The sequence below is a fragment of the Melospiza georgiana genome, chromosome 20 (assembly GCF_028018845.1).
Source record: "Melospiza georgiana isolate bMelGeo1 chromosome 20, bMelGeo1.pri, whole genome shotgun sequence".
In the NCBI taxonomy this organism is placed as follows: domain Eukaryota; kingdom Metazoa; phylum Chordata; class Aves; order Passeriformes; family Passerellidae; genus Melospiza; species Melospiza georgiana.
The window spans coordinates 9,632,676-9,648,657 of NC_080449.1; the positions used below are offsets into that span (position 1 = coordinate 9,632,676).

General features: G+C 48.1%; 2 protein-coding genes across 2 annotated transcripts in view; one reads left to right on the forward strand and one right to left on the reverse strand.

The window, feature by feature from the left end:
- Nucleotides 1-695: 695 nt before the first annotated feature.
- Nucleotides 696-4,164, forward strand: BRD3OS (BRD3 opposite strand). The gene is made up of 2 exons (XM_058037983.1): nucleotides 696-768; nucleotides 961-4,164. Exon 2 carries the CDS (start codon nucleotides 1,505-1,507, stop codon nucleotides 1,772-1,774), a length of 270 nt encoding a protein of 89 aa, XP_057893966.1. The 5' UTR covers nucleotides 696-768; nucleotides 961-1,504; the 3' UTR covers nucleotides 1,775-4,164.
- A 346-nt stretch (nucleotides 4,165-4,510) lies between these two features.
- The window catches only part of BRD3 (bromodomain containing 3), a 39,001-nt gene continuing 27,529 nt past the window's right edge, over nucleotides 4,511-15,982 (reverse strand). Inside the window, exons 8-12 of the mRNA XM_058037982.1 lie at nucleotides 15,443-15,634; nucleotides 14,870-15,105; nucleotides 14,077-14,369; nucleotides 12,185-12,313; nucleotides 4,511-10,300 (exon numbers count right to left, since the gene is read on the reverse strand). Coding sequence (XP_057893965.1) covers nucleotides 10,185-10,300; nucleotides 12,185-12,313; nucleotides 14,077-14,369; nucleotides 14,870-15,105; nucleotides 15,443-15,634 — 966 coding nt within the window. The 3' untranslated portion in view covers nucleotides 4,511-10,184. The remainder of the gene's footprint in view (nucleotides 10,301-12,184; nucleotides 12,314-14,076; nucleotides 14,370-14,869; nucleotides 15,106-15,442; nucleotides 15,635-15,982) is intronic.

Here is a 15,982-nt window from a genome sequence, read left to right on the forward strand (position 1 = left end):
CACTGTCATCCCCAGACCCACAAACCCATCTTGGGGTATCCCATTCCATCCCCGGGCCCACACACCCCACTGGGATACCCCACTGTTATCTCCGGACCCACACACCCCACTCGGGTACCCCACTGCCATCCCCGGACCCACAAATCCACCTTGGGGTACCCCACTGCCATTCCCGGACCCATTCACCCCACTCGGGTACCCCATTCCATCCCCGGACCACAAACCCACCTTGGGGTACCCTACTGCCATCCCCAGCCCCACACATCCAAAGTGGGGTTCCCAATATCACCCCCCATATCCCCGCACCCACTCGGGTACCCCACTGCTATCCCGGACCCACAAATCCACCCTGGGGGGCCCCACTGCTATCCCGGACCCACACACCCCACTCGGGTACCCCACTGCTATCCCTGGCCCCACTCACCCCACTGGGGTACCCCATTCCCTCTCCGGACCACAAGCCCACCTTGGGGAGCCCCACTGCCATCTCCAGACCCACATCCCCCACTCGGGTACCCCGCTGCCATCCCGGAGCCCCGTATCCAAACTGGGGCTCCCAACATCACCGCCCATATCCCCGCACCCACCCTGGGGTACCCTCTGCCTTCCCCCGCCCCCCTCGGGCTGTGCCGCCCCCCGCTCCCTCCCCGCTGCCCCCGCCCCGGCCGTGGCTCCTCCCGAGCGCATCACGGCGGGCGGAGCCTGCGCCGGCCGGGCCGAGCTGAGCCGAGCCGGGCCGGGCCGGGCCGAGGCGGGCAGCGCAGCACGGTGGGGCCGGGGCAGGGCCGGGGGGCGCGGGGAGCCCTCGGGGGGCGGTGCGGGACCCCCGGCTCGGGGCGGGCAGGGCCGGGGGGTGCGGGACACCCGCGGGGGCGCTGGGAAATGGGGGGCACGGAGCGGGAGGGTGGCAGGGCGGGGACCCCCGGGGCAGCCCCTTGGGTGACGCTCTGTGCCCCGCAGGTGCCGTCCGGAGGTGCCGGCAGTGCCCCTCTCCTGCCCAGCTTGGGTACCGCAAGCGGGGCCGAGCATCTTCTCCTGCATCTCCTGCATCCCTGCATCTCGTGACGTGCGGGCTCCGTCCATCCGCGGGGAGAGGCCGAACACAGGCCTGGGAATCTCGGACCTCCGACAGCTCTGGGAGCCGTTCTCCAGGGAATTCAGCTCATCCGGGCCTGGCCGCTCGCACCTATGGAGGAGCTGCGCGGACTGACAACAAACAGCACGTGTGGGCCCTGCCCAGCATGGAGCGCCCTGCAGTAGCAGCGCTGGGTGAGCTCTCAGAAGCCCTGGAGGGGTTTTTAAGCAAGGCCAGGCTGCCTGCTGGGATTTTAAGGCCTTGTTCTGTCTCCTGAGCGGTGCCAGCAGCTCGTGGATCCCGAGAGCTGCGCCCTGGGATGTTCTGCCTTGAGAACACCTCCCTCCAAGCAGCAGCCATCGCCCTGGACAGACCCCGCGGGGATCATTTCGGGAAGGAGCCCCTGCAGGTGGAGCTCTGCTGGGGCAGATGAGCGAGCCGGTGATGAACGGGAGGGTTCCCCTGCCCGAGAAAGCCCTGTCCGAGGGCTACGCCCGCCTCAGGTACAGGGACACGTCCCTGCTCATCTGGCAGCAGCAGCAGCAGAAGCTGGAGTCGGCTCCCCCCAACACGTACCTGAGCCGCAGCAGGAGCATGTGGTACTCGCAGTACGGCAACGAGGCCATCCTGGTGCGGGACAAAAACAAGCTGGATGTGCCCAGGGACACGGGCCAGTCCAAGTTCTGTGCTATTATGTAATTCCCCCCGGGAATCCACACGTGGAGAGGAAGCGGAGCTGGGGGAGGTGGGTGTGCACCACCCTCTCACGGCCCTGCGCAGGAAGCAGCGCTGCAGGAAGGCTGAATTTGATTGTTTGTGTTTGGTTTTGCTGTTTATGGACTCCCATTCTGCGTGTGTACAGCAAACTCGGCCTTGCTGGGGAGCTCTCAAGGCTGTTGCTGCCCAGCATCTTGGCAGGGGCTGTGCTGGACCATGTGTTGTTTCTAAGTGGCTCGTGTGCCCTGAGAAACACCGCTGGCACTTGGGCACCATCCCCAGCCACCCTTCCTGGCCAGTCCTGGGGCATTTCCAGAGCTCTGGGAATGCTGGTGGGACACAGGAGCACAGATCTGTTCCCATCAAGGCTGGGGTTTTAAGAAGTTGATCTCCAAAACCATCTGGCCATTACTTGTTCTGTTTGGCCTGTCTGTCTTTAATTGCTGCCCTGAAGTGGTCTCGCCCAGCCAGGGAATGGAGTGGTTCACTGTGGGAACAGGGAGAGAATGTGTTGAGAATTTAATTCAAGCCTTCAAAACACCTGGTAGGAAATGTGTGCTGGAGGTTTCATGCAAAGCCAAGGGCCCTCTCTGATTTCCCTCATGCAAATAACAGGAGCTGTGGAGTCAGGGGAGCTGACTCCTTTCAGACCCACCTGAAAGGGAGGGACAGGCCCAGGAAATCAACAGCAGGAAACCCCTGTAAATACACACATGTCCTAAGGGACGTGAGGAAACTCCTGCAGAGCCCAGAGCCACTCCTGGGATGGGCTGCAGGAGGAAAGAGGCCACTGGAGTTTGCTTTGCATTCGAGTTTTAATGCATGCAGTAGCTTGGAAGGGTTTGACTTCTAGTTCAGGTTGGATTGTAGGTTTGGTGCATGTATTGTAGAAGTTGTGTCTGGGATTGTTACGATTAACTGGAGGATTTTAGGAGGGAGAAGCACTGCCCTGCTCGGGCACAGAGGCTGCTGCTTTCAGGTTTAAGTTTCTGCTGAATCCTGACTTGCTCAAGGCAAGATCACGCTGAGGAACTCAGCCCAGCAAGCACCTGAATCTTTGTTAAACACAGAACTACCACTTCCAGGGGTGTGAATTATGTACCCAGGGTTCAGCATGGAAATTCTTCAGGGTTCTGCCCTTTCTGTCCTGCCTAGGCCATGTGTGCAACCCAGCAGTGCCTGGGCACAGGCTTAGCTCCAGGCAAATCAGCATTTGATGTCAGCTTCAGGATGGATTATTTACCTGCCTATTATTAGGCACACTCATTAATTCTGTTCTATTTATCTAAAACCTCCTTTGTGTTGTTTTCAAGCACTTTATTTAATTTATTTTTTTTAATACAATGAAGAATCTCTTCCACCTCTCCCGTGTGGGTGAAATGCTACAAACAAACACACAGACACTCAACCTTGCTGAACTCAATGTCCTGAGCAGAACACACCTGTCCTAGAGTGAAATCATAGAGGTTTGGTGTACTCAGCCCTGCTCCATAGCACTGCAAACAATAGGCAGCTGGTTGTTTTTTTAAAGCACTATTTCTGCATGTGTTGGTGTTTGATACCTTGTGTGTGTGTGTGTGTGTGCTCATAGATTTAAACCTCGCTGCTTTGCAGACCTGTGCATTGCTCTGCACACAAATAACCCTCTTGCTTTTGTCAGGACTAGCTCTGCAGGAGAAACAACCCAGTGAATAAATGTTTTTTCAAGCGAGTGCAATGAGATCCACAAAGCCAGCGAGGCTTGGCAGGGTGCTGGGGGAGCAGTGCCAGGGATGTGTGACCCACCTGGGCCTCCAGCTCCTGGCTGAGTGAACAGGGAGATTATTCACTCCAGCAAGCCGGGGGCTGGGCCCTGAGCTCCCCTGGGAACGGCAGGTGGATTCACCTGGAGAGGGAGGTGGGTTCCAGGCCAGCCCTGGGGAGCACGTGAACTCTGGGAGTTTTAAGGAACAGCACATCCCCCAAACCAGCTGTTCATTTTTCTTTTCTTATAGAAAAAGAAATGCAACACTTTATTTTCTTTTTAATTTTAGTGAGGAAGATGCTTATTTTGGGTATAATCAGTCTCTTTTTGTTAACGTGGCTGGTAAACCAAAATTCAGTTATTTTACAGAACAAGACTAAACCCGTAAGAATGTGCATAAATTCTTCCAGGATGGAGGCTGGATGTGACAGTGCAGGAAGAAGAGGATGAGTTGTCCTTCCATCTCTGTGAATGTGACTGTAGTTTTCCATTTCTGTGTGTCACTGGTCACAGCAGGGCTGTGGATGGCTGCTGTGGCTGTTCTGTGAGCCAGCTGTGTGGTGGTGATGCACTTGTTTCAAACACTGTTGTAGCCTCTTTGATAAAGTGCATTAAAATGATTTGAATGCAGCTTTGGGAGTGGCTCTTTTTCCCCCCGGCACAGGTGACAGCTTTTGGCATTTTCCTTTTGGGAGGGAGGAATCCCCTCAGTCACTGGTGGGGTTCCCAAGCCACACCACTGGGCTGGGTGCTGTGGGAGGCTCCTCCAGCTCCCCAAGGCCAGCAGCACTGTCAGGATAAGCTCTGGATGTCACACTGAGTGAGGGAATTATGGAAAAGACCTCAGAGATTGTCACATCCAGCCTGTGCCAAATCCCCACCTTGTCCCTGAGTGCCACATCCAGCGCTTCCTTGGGCACCTCCAGGGATGGGGACCCCAAAGCTCCCTGAGCAGCCTGTGGCAATGCCTGAGCACCCTTTCCTCAGAGGAATTGCTGCTGCTGTCCAACCTGAACCTGCCCTGATGCAGCTTGAGCTGTTCCCTCTTGTCCTGGCAGTGACCAAACCCCACGTCACAACCTTGGTTTAGGCAGCTGTGGAGAGCAAGGAGATCTCCCCTGAGCCTCCTTTTCCTCCAGGATCTCTCACCTGCTCCTCACAGGACACTTTCCACAGCCTTCCCCAGCTCTGGACTCATTGCAGCCCCTCAATGTCCCTCTGGCAGCCCCAGGATTCAAGGCATGAGCAGTGAGAGTTGAACTTTGTGTCCTGTGTGTCCTCAGCCTCCTCCCAGCCTGAAGAAACAGCTCTGCTGGCTGCCCCCAGTAATAACTCACCTGCAAATGCCTCAGGAACATCCTCACCTGCCTCACAGGAGACTGTTTAAGGGACAGATGGACAAACAGCCCCTGGGAGTGTCCCTGCTACAGGAGCAGAGCTTTGCTGAAGCCTTGGAGGGGCAGTGAGCAGGAACAGGGTTAGACAAAGATTAACCTTGGGGCAGCCTGGCTGTGCTAACCCCACCTCACACACAAAAAGCAAACAGCAAAACCAACCCCAGCCCTCTGTGGTGACCAAAATAGCTCCTGGCCCCCACACAGCAATGCCAGGACTGTGCTGGCACTGGCACAGCTGCTCCAGGCCCCCCTTCCAGGTCACCCTGAGCTCACAAAGTCCCTCTGCTTCCTGCAGCTCCTGGAGCCTTCCAAGAAGTGAAATTTGATTTCTTTTCAGTCCAACTTACCTCAATCAGGAGCAATTCTCACAGAATTTAAGACCCTGCAGGGAAGAGCTCAAGCCCTTCCTTGGCTGCTCTGGGACATGGGAGCAGCTGAGTTTCCCTCACCAAAAAAAGGGGATTTAAAGGAGTTTTATTGCAGGTACTGAGCTGTGATTCAGACACCGCAGAGCTGCCCCACTCTGACATTCCCCAAAACAACTCCCAAATTACTCCAGGACTCAACACCCTGGGGTTTGGCTCCTGGCACTGCCCAGTCCACACCTGGAAAAGATGAGGAGAGGGGAAAAGATGGGATCAAACTGCACACACCAAACAATTTTTCTTTTTATTATGAAAACAAAACGAATGCCCCAGGACCAGGGTCCGTGATTACCAGTAACATCAAAGATTACTTTCTAACTCTTTTTTTTTAATTCTGTTTTGTTTGAGGCCAGCAATTTGCAATAAACAAGCTAAACTACTTACATTGACTCATTTCTTTTCAATAACTGACATTTACAGGAATATACTAGAAATGGCACTAAAAAGTTTTAAGAAAAAGAGTTACGGTAAATTTGCATGCACATCATACAGAAAAGTAACAATTTCTTTTTTATTTTTAAATATTAAAAAAACCCCAAAATAACAAAACAAAAAAATACAACAACAAATCTTTCTGGATTGGTTATGCCAGTATCAGGGCTGTGTTCTAAGTGGCCTGTGTCAAATCCTAGCTGGTGGTTTAATTTATTTTTTTAAAAATGACATTTTAGAAAGATATGCAAATACCATTTTCTTTACAAAATGCAGCTCAAAGCAAGATAACGCTGCTGTGTAAGGAATCCTAAATTTCTCTTTACTGATGCAGAGCCTGCCCACAGTTAGCCCTAGTGGTAACTGCTCAGGGTTGAGAAGAGACTGAGAATTTAAAATCCAGTACTAAAAAGGTTGTGGTTTGTCTTTGTCATGCCCCGATCCCTTCCCCTCAGCTCCAACCCCGGCTTTTAAAAAAAAAAATCATTCCTTTCAAAACAAGGAAAAAAACCAGAATTAAAAACTGCTCTAAAAGTCCCCAAAGCAGAGAAAGAACTAGATTAGGTAACTGCAGTCTGCTTCTACCACACAGAGAAGAGGGAAGAGAGCTCAGGGGGAACTCAGCTGTGGATTTCCACACACAGAAATGTCTGTGTGTGTTTGGGGGTCACCACCCTGCCAGCAGTGACACAGCCCTGAAACATCACTCCCACACTCACCAGCCCTGGGGTAGGCAAGGTTCAAACCACACCAGTACAAGAACTGCAATGGTTTTGTTGTGTGGATGACACAATTGGTGTGCAGAGAGCCGAGACTCCTTCGCTCGCTGGGATGGGATCTCCCTCTGGTCCCACTGAGCCACGAGACAGGCTGAGTTTACAATCAGAGAAAAGGTTCACAAAGTTTTTTGTTTTTTTTTTTTTTTTAAAGGTGCAGTAATGCTGGTTGATTGAGAAAGGTCTGGTCAGATATTTTGTCAAAACAGGAATTAGTCCGAAAAAAGCAGTTTCAATAAAACTCTGTGTGTATGCATACATATGAAATCATACTGATTTCAGTGAAGTTTCCCCTGGAAAACAAAGTTAAACTTTGTTCATTCAAGAAAAATTCTACCATAAAAATTTTAATTTTTTTTTTCTTTTTTATTCTTAAGTTTAAAAATGTCCTTCAAACGTCGCGTGTTTGATGGTTTCCAAGTTATTTTGTGACATCTGGACTGACGTGTCATGCAATAAAACCCAGTTAAATAAATGCTCTGGTGCTTCAGTTCCCAACTCATTGAGGACTGCTGCTACTTACTCTGGACTGGAAACATCTTTTCTTTCCTGGAGAAACTCAGGATGTACAAGAGGCACCCCCATGGACATGGTGGGGATAAAGAGCACTACAAACAAGCTGGGAATGCAAAAGTGTGAGGACAGCATTTGGAAGGGAGGAGTCACCAAATTCTTCCCTCAGTCATGCCAAAATGGATTTCTCCTTGCTCCATTTGGTTGGGAACACCTCATTTCCGTGCAAAGTTTCCCAAGAAGTGGAAGCCCAAGTTGCAGCTGGTGGAGCAGAGATGTGCAGCACATTGTTCCCATTCCGTGGTGGCCTTGGCAGATTTTCCAGGGATCCTCCTGCAGGATGGAGGATCCTCCACGCCTTCTCCCATCACATCCCACCTGGTTCTCAACCCTCAGGCTCCAGCTTTCCAAGGAATTCTGGTGGGGCAGCCCCCTGAGGGATGTCTGTGTGTCCCAGGGGCTGTTCCAGGTGAGATTCCAGAGCTGAAACTCCCAGGATTTTCTGTGTCGCCTCCAGTTTGTCCTCCCCACCACAGCTCAGGGTCAAGCAGGCAGGAAAAGGTCCCAGGAAGGGAAAATTGGGAGTTTGTTTATCCAAAAGCCATGGCAGTGAATTGGTTGCAATTATTCCTTAAAATATTCCTTGGTTTTGATCATTCAAGTTGCAGGCAACAGGAGAAACACAGGTGAAACCCAACCCCATTGAAAAGAAACCCAAGCTCTTAATTAGGTGAATATTACATTTCCTCATAGTAAATTCTGAAAATATATAACCAAGGATCTGGCTGGGGGAAGGTTTTGTAAGGGCAGAACTTAAAAAAAAAATAAAATAAAATCAGAACTGAACTCCATTGTTAATGGAAAAGAAAAATCATGAATAAAAAGCAGAACTCCATTGTTAATGGAAAAGAAAAATCATGGATTTCAGTAAAAATCAGAACATTTTTCTATCAATTGCTGTGAAAGGAAATCTGGGCTGGCCTTGAGGGGCCTCCAGGACCACTCACCTGCAGGGAAAATAAAATCTGGAGCAATTTGCACCACTGGGAGAGCACAGAAGGTGAATTTTAGGGCTACCCCACAGGGGAGAGGCAGTTTTAGGGGCTGGTGCTGGAGATGGAAAGGCAGAACTTTCTGTTAAATTCTGTGTATTTTTTTTTCTTTACAATAAAAAGAATTTACAATAAAACTTCTGCCCCTCAGAGTACAAACTGGATGTAATTGTAGAATTGGTGTTTTCCTAAAATTGAATTAGAAAAGGATAAAACCCCCATTGTTCTACCAAAACAAAAAAAGAGGGGAGGAAAAAAGACCACTGAGAAAATAAAATTGTATTGAAGTGTATGTCTCCAAAATCTGTACAAAACGGGAAAAAAGGGAGCTGGGGTGAGAAGAAGAGGAAAAAAATCTAAAAATGAACACACCAAACATGACAGAGCACCAGACACACGAGAGACTGGACTGTAGCACCTGTAGGTAGAAAGTCCAAGGTATATAAATAAAGTTGTGGATTTTTATTTGCTTTGTTGTTTGTTTGTTTGTTTTAATCTGGTTCAAACCTCATTAAAAGTCTTCCTGTCTGCTGGCCTGCAAAACCTCAGCTTTGCTTTTGTTAGATTTTATTATATTTTAAACGACCAATAGTGTTTAATAAATAAAATCATGGTATATACATGAAATTAGGGACACTGAAACCAGGGTGTATTTGCAGCAGCGCAGGTCAAAACGTTAGGCTGGGCTGAAAAAAAATAGCAAGCTTTAAAAAAAATAGCAAGCTTTAAAAAAATAGCAAGCTTTTAAAAAATTTAGCTTTTTTTTTCTCCTCCCTCCCCTCTTTCTTGTTTTCATTGAGGTAAAACATTTCAGTGCCTGGAACTTGAACCCTGCCTGACACAGGAGGAGCACTCCCCCTTTCTAGGAGCTCACTCCTATGAGGAGAAGGGAGAAAAGCAAAGCAAACTCAAAAGCAAAAAGCCCAAGCACACACAGAATAATCCCTCTCCACTTCCCCTGCCAGCTCAGCCTCAGCTGGAGCTCAAGTGCTGCTTTATTTTAAGCCCAGCCTGAGGTGTTTGTCATGGAGAAAATGCCCAAGATGTGCCCAGCAATGGGCACATGACTCGTGCTGGGCACTGCAGGGATCACTCCAGGCTCCAGCTGACAACTCCTGGCCAAAAAAAACCTCCTGACAATTCCATGGAAACTTTCATAGAGAGCGCCCCATTTCCTGGAAATTATCTGTTTAATGGTAAAAATAACATTCCCAAGAAACTTGAGTGTGTCCCTTGCTCCCTTCTTCCCAATGAACCCCCAGGAAAAGTGAAGCTTTTGAGTGGAAAACCAAGAAATGCAACCAATTTCTATTGCTTGTGTGCTTATAAGTTAAATTCATGCTTCAAGACCTTCCTGAACAGGTGCCTATGCCTCTAGCAAGATTTAAAAAAAAAGCATGTTAGCAATCCACAGTACATGAGAATTTTTTTGGATTTTTTTTTGTTGTTTTTATGTAAAAAGATGATAGCATCTGACATTTTTATCACACTGTAGACTTGGAGATTAAGAATACTAGTGCTAATAACAAATACACCAACTAGTTCAAAAGCTAACATCTTTCAGATACAGTACCATTTTACAGAGATTTCTTTAAAAAAAGATGGTTTTTACCTTGTGTGAGCCAGGCAGGCTTATTAAAAGAGAATATTCTGGGGAGAGGGAAGGGCTGGGAGGGAAATGTACTACAAACCTTGCAGAATTTTCTATTTATCTCCTGCTAAGAGCTCAAAGTTCTTCCATTTTCGACCAATTTTCTCCAGATAAATGGAAATTTTAGAGACTTTATGCAAAGGGAACTATTTGTCATAAAGTCTAGTCACACACACACACTCAAAGATCTTTGACCTATTAAAAGAGAGCCCCCCCCCCCAAAAAAAAAAAGGAAAATACCTTTTGTAACACTGAGTTAAAAAATAAAATAAAAAACAAGTCAGAGAAAAGAGAGAGGGGATAAAACCTGACCACCGTGGCCCGAGAGCAGGGGTAAGGAGGGGAGGAGGGGACACTGCAGAGCAGGGGTGTCCGTTTGGGGGTGTGTCCGTGTGTCCCTGCTCATTCCGAGTCGCTGCTGTCCGAGCTGGAGCCGCTGGAGCTGCTGCTCCCGGACTCGGAGGAGGAGCTGCTGCTGAGCCGGGAGGGGCCTCCGGAGGGAGTGGAGCCGGATTTCTCTGCGGGGACAGGCACGGATGGGTTACTCACAGGGAGCTGGGGGACACCAGGGTTGTTCCCCTTTGTGCCCAGTTTGACCCACGGGGTGGCAGCGCTGCTGCCCAGTGTCACAGACATTTTATGGAAAATCCTTTCCTCCTGAGAAGCTGAGAGGCCTCAGGAACAAAATGTAAACAATGGTTATCTGCTGCTGTGGAATGCAACAGGTGCATCTGTGATTGGTCTCATGTGGTTGTTTGTAATTAATGGCCAGTCACAGTCAGCTGGCTCTGACTCTGAGAGTCACAAGCTTTTGTTATCATTCCTTCCTATTCCTTGCTAGCCTTCTGATGAAATACTTTCTTCTATCCTTTTAGTATAGTTTTAATATAATATATATATCATAAAATAATAAATCAGCCTTTATTTTAATATAATATATATCATAAATCAGTCTACTGAAACATGGATTCAGATCCTCGTCCCTTCCCTCATCCTCAGAGCCCTGTGAACACCACCACAGCCCTGAGCTGGCTGAACAATGCTGGTAATCCCCAGTTGTTCTCTTCATGCTGTATAACAAGTTTTGCACCTTTAAGGCTGGTTCTGAGAGCTAAGTGGGAGAGAAATGCAGTGTGGAGTTTGTTTCAGACACTGCACTCACTCCTCCACATTCCTGCTGCTGGACTGCGCTGTCTGCAGACAGACAGATGTCACAGACATATTTTATGGAAAATCCTTTCCTTAGGATTTTTCCTCCTGAGAAGCTGAGAGGCCTCAGGAACAAAATGTAAACAATGGTTATCTGCTGCTGTGGAATGCAACAGGTGCATCTCTGATTGGCCCATGTTGGATGTTTCTAATTAATGGCCAATCAGTCAGCTGGCTCAGACTCTTGGTCAGACATGATTTTATTATCATTCCATTCCTTTCCTAACTAGCCTTCTGATTAAATCCTTCATTCTATTCTTTTAGTACAGTTTTAGTATAATACATATCATAAAATAATAAATCAGCCTTCTGAAACATGGAGTCAGATCCTTGTCTCTTCCCTCTTCCTGGGACCCCTGTGAACACCACCACAGACAGACAGACAGCAAGACAGAGCTCTCCTTTGCTTTTAGTTAGTTTTTAGCTAGCTGAAGCAGAAAAGTTCCCTAAACTGTAGATTTTATTTTTCTTTAGACCTGTTTAAACCTACTCTAAACTGAACACCCAAAAGAGGACCTACAGCTCACACCTGTAGCCCACCAAGCCAAGCCTAAGCCACAGAATTTTCAACACCAAAAAGATTGATAAGAGATTAAGTCCAGCTACAGCCCACAAAAGAGACTTTCTGAATTTATAATCTTTTTTAAAACAGCAAAAAGTTTTATTGTTTAATAATATTTATTTTTTGTACTAGTAAATGCTTTGCTTATTAAATAAATAGGTTTTTTCCACTTTTCTCCAAATAAATATTCTCCTGAATCAGCTTTAAAAAAAAAGCTGATTAAATTTAATTTTTAGAAGAACTCCTTCAGAAGTTTTCTCCCAAATTTACCCTAAACTGTGGAAGTTTGGGATGCACAGAGGAGCTCTGCTGTGGGGCAGTGTCACCTCTGAGCACTGGTGAAAGCTTTATTTGCACCAGGGGAACCTTTTGGAGCATCCTGAGCAATGTGGGGGACTGGGATTGTTTTAACCCCATGTGTTAGAAGCTCTGTGGTGTGGGCTGCACACTAGGGAAGAGTTCCCTCTGGAGGAGGAATTGGCCTCCAGACCTGGCAGCCCCACACAGCAGCTCAGAGGGAACTCCCTGAGGGTTCCTGTCACAGGGACCAACCCAAGACAGAGGTTTTGACCCTGTGACAAAATCTGTTCACTTTTGGGGTGCTGTTTTCCCATAAAGCCAAAGCCATTACCTTTCTTTGCAGGCTTCTTGTTGTTGTTTAGCTGCCCACTGACGTCCTGTAACCGTTTTTCTAGTTCTTTCTTCTTTTCCTGAGCTAACTCTTCTTTTGACTTTGCTGCTTGCTTTTTGCCACTGGCAGCTGTGGGGGAGGAAGGCAGAGTTTCTGAAAGTGCAAGGGATGCAGGGGGAAAGAGTGGACATCACTATTTTACAGGGCATGTACATCTGTGTGCACACTCTGCAGTGACACTGCCAACATCCAGTGCTCACACAGCAACTACACATCCCAGAGAGAAGACAACACCTGAAGTTGCCTTGCTCATCAAATCACCACCATCCTGTTAACATGCAATTTTTTTTTTTTAAGAGAGATCTTCTGGAAAGTATTTTAGAAGATAGAAATATCCATTTAATAACCTTGTCATTACAGGTTACTTACCAGCCAGTTATATGGTCAATAATTACAGATTTGTAATTACAGAATTGTTACATGGGTTTTCTGCCCTGTAAAATAAAGTGTCCCATTAAAGGTTGTCAGGAGAAAAGCATCTGCCATTAAAACTTCCGATCCCCTCACGCAAGAATCTACTGTGGTTTATGTTGCTCTAAATAGAAAACAAAACAAACAAAGGCAAATTAAAAACCAACTGAGGCAAAGGCTGGCAGACAACAGGAATGTAACTGCATCAGGATGGAAAGGGTGAGAAGGACCAGCAACACTCACACTGGCAAGGAAAGGAAATATTCCTCCAAAGGAGGAGTAATTGAACACAGGTGTTGGCCAGGATTGGAAGCACAAGACAGGAGCCAGATATTTTGCCTGATCCAGCAAGGAAATACCTACATTTCTGTGAGCTGTTTAAAAAAAAAACAACAAAAAAAGAAAACTGGAAAGCACAGTCCTAAGAGGGAACACTCAGCACAGGAGTCCAGCCAGGCTCAGGCATGCCAGGCTCACAGAGTGGATATCTGAGGTTATCTGTGTTACTCTGTGCTCTGGTTCCAAAACTGAAGGATGCTTCCTGTTCTGAAAAATCCTTTCCTGAGCTAGGCCAACACTGAAGGATTCAGGGGGAAAAAATAAAGCAAAAAGAAAGGTCAAAGTCTGTGCTTTGCTTAGGCCTTCCTGAAAATCCTGAGGAAGGAATGGAGATGCTCTGCAAGAGCAAGGAGTAGCTTTTGTCATAATCTTAAAAGCAAAACTCCCTTAACCAAGAGGGTCAGGAGCACTTCAGGTAAGTGATCCTACTGCTGTCCAGCTGGAGCTAAACTCTCCAGGGGCTGCAAGAATTCCCTTTGTGGACAAATTAAAGTCTGTCCCACACTGAACCACACACTCAGCAGCAGATTGACATTCACCCTCTGGACTGACAGAGGGTGAGGCCAATGTGGTGATCAGGACACACAGCAAGAGCAGTTTTGGGGTGAATACACAACTCAGACACACCCAGAATCCAGAGGTAACCAGGTAACCTTGTGCAAATCATTTATTGCCTTGGTGGTTTGGATCCCAGCCACGTTTTTTGTTTCCATCCTAATTAGATGCTAAACTATTCAGGATAAGAAACTGATCCTTCCAGATGTATGCATGTAACACCTGACACAATGAGACTGAAACCTTTACAGGGCCTTCCAGAGCCTGGGTAAGTAATAAAGGCATCCCACAGGTCTTGCAGAGGAACACATTGGCTCTCCAGGTCTCTGCAGCAGGACACCATGGGAAGAAAGAACAGAGAAAAACAGGAAGTTTCTGTACATTTCCTTGGGAGAAAAGAATCTCTAAAAATTCCTGCCACCACATACCCACCAGGTGGATAAGAGAATCTCAATACACATGCCCTGACTCCAGAGCTGAGCCCAAGAGCTGCTGGGGGGAACATGTGCCCCGGGAGGTTGACTTACAAAATGGTTTCCTTTGTTTTTTCTGTAAACAAGATTTCACGTATCTCTCCAGTTCTCGTAACGTTGTGGGCTTCAAGGTTTCAAAATCTATTTCAATCTCGTCGGGATTGGAGTCTCTGAGGGAGGGTTCTCTGGACTGGATGATGTGAACCACCCTGCCCAGCTTCTCCCCGGGCAGGCGGTTGATGTCCAGGCTGAGCTGTCGCTTCTCGTCGTAGGTCATGGGCAGCCCTTCCTCCTCCTCATCCGAGTCGTAGGTTGCAGATGCCTGTTTGCCTCCTTTCTTGGGCTGCCTGGGGAGGTTGTCAAGCATGAAAACATTCATGGGGACACAGCAATGAATTCTTTTTTTTTTTTTTCCCCACCGACTCCCTCGTAACAAACATCCCCATGCTCTTGGCTTTGAAGCTCTTGTCAGATGGCTGGAACAGCAGCACAAGTGCTGAAAAAGTTCAGCAGCCTGAGATCAGCTGTTGTGTTCCTATTATATTTTAGCCCTGTGAAGTGTGACAATGAGCCCAAGTAGCAGCAGGGGAGCAGCCATGAAATGGCAAGTTCTTGGTGGCTGCACAAAAGGCAACCCCCCCAAAACCTTATCTGAGAGCAATCAGGCAGGGATTCAAAGAGCTGGACAGTAAAAACACAGTGGTTCCACTGCCAGCTCCCAGTTAAAGACTCCCTGGAGCTGTCTGGGAATGGGAACAGTATTCAGCAGCAAATTAACAACTACTGAGCTTCCCCAGGAATTAGGGGCAGAGCTGGAAGCTCTTGGCTCTCCCCTCAAGGCTCTCACCTGTTAGCCGTGGTTGTGCTGTTCGCTTTCTTAGCTGGGGCTTTCTTCTGTTGGGCTTGTTTTGGTGGTTGAGCCACCTTGGGTTTCTTCTCCTCCTCAGCTTTGACTTTGTGCTTTTCTTTTTCCTTCTCTTTATCTTTCTTTTTCTTCTCTTTCTCCTTCTTCTCTTTTTTTTTCTTTGGTTTGTTCACTGGCGCTTGGGACAGTGCAGCCAGCTGCTCATGGACGGCTTTCAGCTGGGGGGAAACATGGGAAAAACCATCAAGGCAAGGTAACTGCTGCCTCCACAAAGCCTTCCCTCTACATCCCAAGGTGTAAGTATAGCCTAAAGCCAAAAATCAAGCAGCTCATACTCTGGGATCCCAGAAGGAAGGAGAGCATCAGCACTGAGAAAAATCATCCTGAAGAAAATCACTGTTACATCCAACATGCACTGACTGCACAGCTGAATGCTTTTCCCCTTAGGCTGGGGATGCTTCCCTGCATGCCAGCCTAGGTGGGATTTTTCAGGACACAATTCCTGCTGCTGTGCTCTGTCTAATGCAAGGACACACAGCTGGGATGGTGCAGTACCTGCTCCTGGAGCTCGGCCAGCCGAGTCGCCCGCTCCTCCTCGGAGTCGGAGCTGTCGGAGTCTGAGGAGCTCTCCTCGCTGCTGTGGCTGCTCTCTGTGCTTTTGCTCACCACTGGGGCTGTTGGGGGAGGTGGAGGGGGGCCCTCTGCAGGCTCATCGGGCATTTTTGCAAACCTCATCTCAAAGACATCCTGCAAAAAGGAGGAAAATTGGTGACCAAAGGAGCCTCGGCCACAAACAGCTCACTCTGGTCTCAAACACATCGGGGCAGGTGTACTACAAGTAAATAATAATATACAAAATATGGTTGCCTATCTGAAAAGCCCAAGAAAATCCTCCAATTACTTTAAATGTAATATTTTAGGAGCTGAACATGGCACTGGGTCCATGCCATGTGAAGAGCACAACAGTCCTGCAGAGAGCACGAGGCTCTTTCCACAAGGGCTGCAAGAATCTCCCTTGTTGGTACCAAGAGCAGATCCACACCTGGATCTCACCTTGTAGCTGAACTAAGAACACTCTGCAAGATGCATTTGGCA

Bases quoted from the DNA above. Each gene is read 5' to 3' on its own strand.
- BRD3OS (XM_058037983.1), top strand. From the start codon at position 1,505: ATGAGCGAGCCGGTGATGAACGGGAGGGTTCCCCTGCCCGAGAAAGCC.